Below are 9,040 nucleotides of genomic sequence, written 5' to 3' on the forward strand. Positions count from 1 at the left end.
CAGCCTGGCCTGTGCCTCTCACAATCTGGGACCCCTCGGGATGTGCAGAAACATGGGGCTGAAGGAGAAGACAAGGAGGATGGGAGCAGAAGAGGTGAGGACTAAGGTGGAAGTGGCCCAGAAGCCACGGGAGCAGGATCTGTGACCCTGTGTCATGAGTCATTTTTGATGCTACGGTGTTATTCCCTCCATCTTCCCAAACCCTCAGTAAAGCCACCTACACTCAAAACTGCCTGTGTGAGGGGAGCGACGGGGGAAGATAAAGAAAATGACTGAGTTTCACATTTGGATTAAACAACCCACATGGTGTGGTGAGACAATGACTACACTGAGTAATATGGTGGAAGCCAGTGCTCACAAACTAAGGTGACCACAAGGCTGTAAGTTGCTAAAAAATTCCCATGAGAAAGTAATCAGATGGTCCATGATCTGTAGATTGAGGTTTTGAACAATCTCATCTAGCCCTTAAGGGGCAAAGAGAGCCCAGCTAACATCTAGATTTTATACTTTTAGTATCTCCTTTGATCATGCAAAATACAGATATAATTATCCTCATCTTCCAAAGAAAAAGGCTCAGAGAGGATAAGTTATTTCCCGAAGCCCCACACCTAATAACAAGTCTAGAATTTGAACCCAAGTCTTCAGCTGCACTTCGCTTAACACTTTGTTTGGGGATTATTATTGACGCACACAGAAAATCACAGAAAGTTGCAAAACCCAATCCGGAGAAGCCCTGCTTCCCAGCATGTGTTTCCATTCATGTTCTCCCTACCACCATGAAACCAGGGACAAAGAACTGAACTGCAGAGATGCGAGTTTTGTGCTAGAACAGGCCTCTTTGGTTTACAGACCGTCAAGCATGGGATCTCTGGATGGAACCAGAGAGAATCAGCAAAAGAGTTCCGCCTGAAGAAGTGCAAGTCCTGGGACAATGGCACAGCCCTGGCTGCACATTTGAATCACCTGGTGGGCTCTTTAAAAATATCAGTGCCTGGCCTGGCCAGTTTGGCTCAGTGGATAGAGAGCATCGGCCTGTGGACTGAGGGTCTCAGGTTCGATTCCAGTCAAGGGCACATGCCTGGGTTGCAGGCTCGATCCCCAGTAAGGCACGTGCAGGAGGCAGCCAATCAGTGATTCTCTCTCATCGTTGATGTTTCTCTCTCTCTCTCCCCCTTCCTCTCTCTCTCCCTTCCTCTCTGAAGTCAATAAAAATATATATTTTTTTTTAAATACCAGTGCCAGCCCCAGGCTTGCAGGTTCTAATCTAATCAGTAAGGTCTGGGGCTTAAGCATCCATATTTCTCCAAGCGTCTCAGGGTTTCTGATAATGCCCCAAGGATTGAGAATGACTGCTCTAAAACTACGCCGTAGGTATCGATAGCTGGGAAGTGATCCCACCCTCTCACCAGAGCCTGGTGTCACGCTTCCCTCCTTCCTGGGCTCATCACTGAGGCCCCAGATAGTGTAAGAGGAGCCTGTGACTGGAGGGGAGGGGAGTAACCAGCAGGGTTGACTTCTCTGCTGTGTTGACTGCAGAGCTTTGCGGTCCTGCCACTCAGAGCTGTGGTTCCCTTTCTGAAATAGTAAATCAGCTCTGGGCACATCAGAGGGGATTATCATTCCGCAGGCACCAGCTTTGTTTTCCGATACATCTAAAGGAAGCAGGTCCACTGATCTCCAGAGCGCTTTCCCAGAAAGCCCCGTCGCCTGCTGTGTGGGGTCACTGGTCAACAATTTGCATCCATCACACCTTGTAGGAAGTGGGGAGGAATTGGCTTGCTTTGTTTCCCTGGCACTGGGGAAACAGATTTCTTCTTAAGCTGCACACAATCAATCGCATTGAATCCTTTCAACAGGGTTCCCATGGCTATGTGAAAGCAAAATCATACAGTAATTGTTCTAAATAATACAGCAAGGCGAACTGGAAAGTACATCTTAATTTTTTGTCATCTGTGCTGTGTTTCTGTTTGTATGGAAATGTTCCCGGGACAGAAGAAAGGTTTTTGCATTCATGGGGAGCCGCTTTGTGAATGTAGTGCAAGGTCAAACACAGACTGGAGTAAACAAACCTACTGCATCCCTCGGCCCCTGCTCTGGCCCCGTGGGCTCGGGGGCCGGTTTATGTAAGTGGGAATTCAGATGGCATTTATCTCTCTGCTACCTGAATACCAAAGCCCACCCTCTCACTGCATAGCCCGCCTCCCCGACCTCTGTAGGAGAGTTGGGGTATACCCTAGGGTGGCGCCTGATAACATCCCCAAATATCAAGTTGTCCCCCTGGTCCTCTGGCATACTCTGCAGGCTTGGGCCCTTCCAGTAGTCTTCGCCCGGCCTCCGCTCCACAATATGAATAACAGACAGTGTGCAAAACTGACCAACCTAGGTTCAGGTCCAAGCCCCAGCAGCCAGGCTGTTGTAAGTTGCCTCAACTCTGAGATCCATTTCTTCATCTGTAAAATGAGGGCAATGATACAGACTGGAGGTTCTGAGTCTCACATGAGGTAATGCATGGACGGTGCTTATCCTAGATCCTGACAAAGCCTCAGCGCTCAGTAAATGTTACTGGTTTTCTATGACCATTATTGTTATTGTTCTTTGTCCATAGAAAAGTCCCCCCCCCCCCATACTAAGGTGAATCTGGGAGCTGTTGGGGTGATATCCAGGAAAATCAACAGTCACTACTGAGTACCTTCCAGATGTCAGAGAGCTTGCTAGGTGCCAGAACATAAAGAAAGAAGGTCTCGTTCCTGCCCACAAAGATTTCTGACACCAGAACTGGTTCCCTCACCACCTCGTGCTAATGAACATGGCACTGGGACTTGCGTGGCCATGGCTGCGGGCCCACCTTGTGTTATAACTCCAGGGAGAAACCCATTCCTGCCTCAGGCTAGACAATCAGTTGAGAAGGAAGAAGGGACTTGCATACCGTCACTGAAAGAGGCATCAACTCGGGTTCCTACACCATGTAGACTCTTCTGTTTCCAAACAGGGATGCAAGTAAGTCCCTCAGCCAAGCCCCAAAGAGAGTTCGGGGTGATCTTCACCCTGGGCCTCGTCCTTTGACCACAGCCGATGTCAATGAGAACCTCGAGTGGGTGGACGATGGGGGAGAAGAGGGACGGAGGCGATGGGAGTGGGAAGACATAGCTTCACCAAGTATGTCTGAGATCACTTGGCAGACAAGCCAATGTTGGAAGGAAAAGGACATTGGCTCTGATCACAGTCTGCCATTGTGAACTCTGTGGAAGTTTACTTTAGCTTTTTCATATTTTTTTAAAAAGAACAACAAATAGAAAGAGCATACATGGAGAAAAAGATTTGCCCACACAGAAGTCAGGTTGGGAGCCAAAACCAAGACATAGTTGAAATGCTTTGCTTTGTTTCTGTGCCTGTGAGGGATGCTCCTTTCTGCAGGTCCCATGGGAAGCTTGGAACAGACCCACCAGATTCCAGGACTGAGCCTCAGCTGGGGCCTGTCTGTGGTCCCCAGGAAGCTGGGGGGGCTTGTCCTTTTGTGCCTCTGGTTTGTTTGTGGCCTCTGCCTGCAACTCACTCCTTGTCAGTCCTGAGCCTGTCCTTTTTCTTTCTAACATTTTGTCATGAGGTAGAGCAGATTTGATGCCATGATTGGGGACTCTCTTCAGTGCACTCACATCCCCTCTACTCTGGCGTTTACCCTCTGGTTATACTCCCTACTTTTCGGTCTCCCCCACTGAATTATGAGCCTTTGGGGTGGGACTGTCTCTTACATGTTATGGGTCTCCAGAGCATAGCAGATTCTGGTACATAGAGGTGTGCAATAAATAGCTGTTGAGTGAGTTGATGCCTACATGAATGCATGAATGACAACACATGCCTCAACACATCAGTATAAAGATGCATTGAATACCAGTATGATGTTCCTTTAGATCTCTCTGCAGGGTTCTAGCTTCTTTAAGCTTACCCTCACCCACTCAGAAATTCCAGCACTCTCCCAATCCTACACACACACACACACACACACACACACACACACACACACACACTGGACAATGGCATCATCCTAGACCTCCAGGGTCCTTTAGAGCCTTTCTCCTCTTCTCTATGCTAAAAGCCCACAGATCTCACTGTGACAAGGACCAGGTCTGCTCAACTGCTCATTGCGCCCTTTCTGGACCAGGCAGGCCTGCCACCCAAGGGATTGAAGCAGCCACATTTTCAAATGCGAGGTGCTTATATTTCTTCTGACCCTAGAATTTCTTTGAAATTTTTCTTCAGTGACTCAAAATCCCCTCTTGGTTGTGGGATAAATAAAAATATGCTGGGCATCCCCGGAGCTGGAGCAGCGAGCAGCCGCGCGAGAGTGAGAGGTTGGCCTGGTGAGAGACAATGGCCAAGAACAAATGGAAAGGGCAGAAGCCCAGGAATGTATTTCACATAGCCAGCCAGAAACACTTCATGGGGAAAAGTAAAGCAAAACCAGTTACCACAAATCTTAAGAAGATAATCATTAAGAACACTGAAAAAATTAAAAGAATGAATGAAGCTTTTGTGAACATACAGAAGGAGCTTGCTCACTTCTCTCCAGGCCTTTCCCTTGAACCTCTGCAGAAACAGCCGGCTCTTCAGCCGAGTCAGGAAAACAGACCAGTGAATGTTGATGAAGCTACGAGATTAATGGCTCAGTTGTAATGCACCTGGTGATGCATCAGATTCCCCCAAAGACCAATAAATTAAATGCTTTATACAAAAAAAATAAAATAAAATAAAAATATGCTAATGATATAATCTTACTCTTAAGTTATTAGTAAAAAGACCAAAAGACCAGACTCTTAAATCAGGTCCTCCTACATGCCCCAAGCTTTTCGTATACCTTTTAGGAAAAAATAGCAGATGACTCACACTGACATACTAACCATGGTAGCTCTGGGTTGTCCCATTCACTAAGACTCTTTCACTGTGGTTACTTCCCATACATTATCTCTTTTAATCCCCAAAGCAAACCCATTAAATATGTTATGATTCCCACTCTACAGATGAGGGAAATAAAGCTCAGAGATTTTAGGTGATTTGACCACAGTCACATTGCTAATAATTGAGGAACTTGATATTTGAAACCATGACTGTTGCCCTCTAAAGTTGAGTTGTGTCTGGTTATCTATTGCTTTATAGCAAACCATTGAAAATATGTGCAATGGAAAGATAAGCAGCCGACGGAATACCTTCCCAGCACCCACCCTACCCTGCAGGCCTCACTTCATCCCTTGTAGCCAACTCAACAGGTGAGTCCACAGCTTACAGATGTGCTCAGAAATGGCCACTCTGCAGCGCTTTGTTCATTTTCAGGCCAACTTTGTCCCTTTTATGCATATGGTACAGATCTCTGATGTCCTCACCAGTGTATGTGCTTTCATGTGCTCAAACTAGCCTCCAAGTTTTATTTCAAAAACAAAGTTTGGCTCTACTAGCAACTACTCCTGTGACTGCCACCTGGCTTTGCATTGAGAGAGGAGGAACACCTACTGGAGACCCCTTTTGTGAAATTCACTTTCATGTGCCCTTGGGGCAGAGGCTGCTGGCTGCCCCCCAGTATCTGTTCTTTCCTCACCACCTCAGTAAGGGGACCCTGGGGTTTTAATTGGGCTAGAGTCACCGGAGAAAATGCAGGACTCTTAGTTAAATTCGAATTCTAGCTGAACAATGAAATTTTTCTTATTGAAAGTGTATCGCAACTATTGAATGGGACATGCTAAAAAATTATTATTTTCCCAAAATTACAATTTAACTGGGTGTCCTGTATCTGTTGTTGTTGTTGTTTGTTGTTAAATCTGGCACTGGACTGCCCTGAATAAAGATGGAATGTCTCAGTTTCCCCTGAAGTTAGGTGAGACCATGGGACAAAATTCTGGCCAAAGGGATGTAAATAAATACATTTTTTAAAGGAAGTGATGTCCCCTCTCTCTGCTTCCCGACTGCCTGCTGGAATGTGGATCTCCGGCCGCCATTCTGGACTGTGAGGCGACCTTAGGAATGAAAGCCACGTGTGGCAGAGCCACAGGCTAGGAGGAGCCTGGTACCTGGTCTAGAGCATGCGCGCGAGCTAAACTTCTATCTTATTGGAGCCACAACTGTTTTCTTTTCTTTTTTTTGCTACTTGTATGTCATCTAATTCTCACTCAACCTTGAAATGAGGTGTATTATTCACATTTTGTCAATAGAATCCTGAGAGTGAGAGAAATGAAGTAGCTCATGCCAAGCTGATCACGTGGTAATTGTTGAGCTAACTTTGGAAACCCAGTGTATCTGAAGGTTTTCCCAGACTGTCATTTTTTCTACACCACAGTACCTCTCTGGGTGAGAATTTTTATCAAATTCCCACGTGTTTTTTGTAAAATAATATCAAACTGGCTTTGCATGTGTGGTATCTAAAACATTTAGCTGTCTCCCTCATCACAAATACAGAATATGGAGTTTTCTGACATCTGTTAGTGTTAGATGGTCCAGACCTCCATCCTGATATTTAATATTTGAGAGAACTTCACCAAAGGACACGTGATGTATTTATTTCCTTTAGGGTCTCTAAAGAAATGTGTCTGGTCTGTATTTCAGTAGTTTCCTACAAAAATGTCTAAACTGAGTTATGATTCCACAAGAAGTCTTCCGCTTTTAGAGAGAATCAGTATTAAAAGGTCTGTTTGAAGAATGTGTCTGTATCTGTTGAAACACATTGTGTTGCTTGCTGTTTCTTGTAAAACATCATTTTCATGCAATAAATTTCACCTAGAATTTAGTGGCAGAAGAAAAATTTAAAAACATATATTCAGATGCAATTCTATGGGGGGTTTTTTTTGCTTGTTTTATTTTGGGGTTTTTTTTTTGTTTGTTTTTTTGTTTTGTTTTTTTGCCAAACATTAAGAGAATAAAAGAGCCTAACAATTGCTATTTTATTTTTGAGCTAAATCTCACATTCATTTGAAAGTCATTCATTCAACCACCCAACTACTAAAATATTTATTTCTGGTTTTCTTCTTTGTTCATCTATTTTTTGTTTCTGTTTCTCTAATATTTTCTTTCTGATTTCCAATCACCCAATTTAGGTTATATTTTTATTATCATCCATCACCTCAAGTTTACCTTCATTTATTTAACAAGTGTTTATTCATTGTCTTCCTGCATAGAGTACTTTCCTGGAAGGAGGTAGGCTACAGGCTATAAATTCCTAACTGGGCCTTTGCTTGTAACTCAAGATCACTATTTTCTTTTGAAAAGGACTCACAAACCTCTACCAAATAATCAATTCCAGAACTTAGGTGAGGTTCAGTGGGAAACCCAATGTTTCCCAAACTTCAGGTGGATATTTTTTTCCTATTTTGAAAATCGAGATCTTAGCCCTATCACTCCAGAAGACCTGTGGCAGCCACCCATTTCAGGCACCATTAATAGGACCAATCCCAGGAGACAACTGTGGACGGAGCAGCATTTAAACAGCTGCTCCCTTCTTTTCATCAGGGGGCTCTTCTCTGGGTTCCCAAACACTCAATACTTCTGGGCCTTCTTCTCACCTGCTTCCAGGTCCCAACGTCCTTGTCAAAGGACTTCACGTACATTATTTCTACCTCTTCCTGAACACTGCCCTTTTCTCTCCCTGGGAACAACGGAATCTTAGCCCTTATAGCAAGTTAGGGAACAAAGCCTTTATCCTCATGAAAGGAAATGAATACTATGCTAGTGAACAGGTCCAAAAAAAAAAAAAAAAAAAAAAAGCGAGAAGCAAGCCCTGAGGGAGAAAGGAAGAAACCCAGGCCTTCCCGGGTCTGGACTCAGCCCATGGCTGGGGAGTCTTGGGTGCCTGTGTTGTCCTGCCCAAGGATGCGCCCAGCAGGTTCACGTCTCCATGGTGATGCAGCCTGGTTTAGCAAATATTACTAAGCTCTCAGAGTGGAAAAAAAAACAAAACACCCAGCAGACAAATTGAAAGTCTTTCTGCTAGGCCAGGGAGGTGAGATTGGAAATCTTATTGTTGACCCCCACCCCCAGGAACGGTCGACCCCATCTTCTAGGGGCACCTGCATTTGGGGCTGTTTTAAGCTGAAAGGAAAGACCAGCCACAGCCTGTATTCCGGAAGCATGCTGCTGATCATCAGGCCTCTTCACCAATTCACTGCCCTCCTGCGCTTCCCCTCAGCCCACACTCTCTTCCCAGCAGGTGGTCCCTGAGGCTGCCCCCTCCCCGCCTCACCAGGGTAACCCACCTGCAGCGACACTTATGGTTTCCAAAGCACGTTCCCGCACCGGGTGAGGGAGGTTTGTACACTCGGCCTGGCTGTGGAGAACAGGCCCAGGACAATTTACTGACTGGCTGCAGGTGGGAAACGGCAGAGCTGGGACTCAGGGGCCACAGCTTTAAGTCGCAGACAAGAGTTACTTTCCGTTTTCTTCAGCGAACGTGTCTGCTGGGAGCCAAAGTCTGGCCCCTCTGAGGAGCCTGGCCCGGCCCATCCTTGCCTTGTCTCCCCCCCTCCCCCCCGCCAATTTGCTCTGGCTTCTGGCGTCCCGGTTGGCAGGTTGTGGTGCTCCGTTCCCAGACTGTGAGTTTGTCGGTGGCAGATCCGTGTCTGGTTCAACTCCGACTACCCCGTACCGCACATGGCAGGTGAATCATAAGCAACAAAGGGATGAATGGATTTGGAACGAGGCCTCAGTGCTGTCTCACCGACATGCTACGAGCACGCTGGTCCTTGCTGCGCCCTGTGCAGACAAAACAGCCAGACGGTTTGCTCGGCCAAGTTAGCTCCCTGCTGCGTCCTCGTGTGAATGAGCCGCCTCTGGACGCTGTGGGACGTTTCGGTGGGAAAGCTTTAAGGCCCTGGAGTGATGTCCGCTTCCTCAGGCCTTATCAGAAAATCAAACAAACCAGAATATGAGTTTCCTTCTGCTTTAATAGCTTTGGCACTGCGGTCGATGGAAACAGCGTCGTTTGCAGTTCCTGGCTAGCCCAGTGGCACATCTGGCCAGTCACGACGCAGGAGAGAAGGGACTCTTTCATCCGCAGCAGCCGGGG

General features: G+C 46.3%; 1 protein-coding gene across 1 annotated transcript; it reads left to right on the plus strand.

Annotated features, from left to right (window-relative positions):
* The first annotated feature begins 4,319 nt into the window (after nucleotides 1-4,319).
* On the plus strand, nucleotides 4,320-4,702 carry LOC118670527 (ribosomal biogenesis factor-like). The gene has a single exon (XM_036337549.1). The coding sequence runs from the start codon at nucleotides 4,369-4,371 to the stop codon at nucleotides 4,669-4,671; it is 303 nt and encodes a 100-aa protein (XP_036193442.1). The 5' UTR covers nucleotides 4,320-4,368; the 3' UTR covers nucleotides 4,672-4,702.
* The last annotated feature ends 4,338 nt before the right edge of the window (nucleotides 4,703-9,040 follow it).

This window comes from Myotis myotis, unplaced genomic scaffold (assembly GCF_014108235.1).
Source record: "Myotis myotis isolate mMyoMyo1 unplaced genomic scaffold, mMyoMyo1.p scaffold_m19_p_16, whole genome shotgun sequence".
NCBI lineage: Eukaryota > Metazoa > Chordata > Mammalia > Chiroptera > Vespertilionidae > Myotis > Myotis myotis.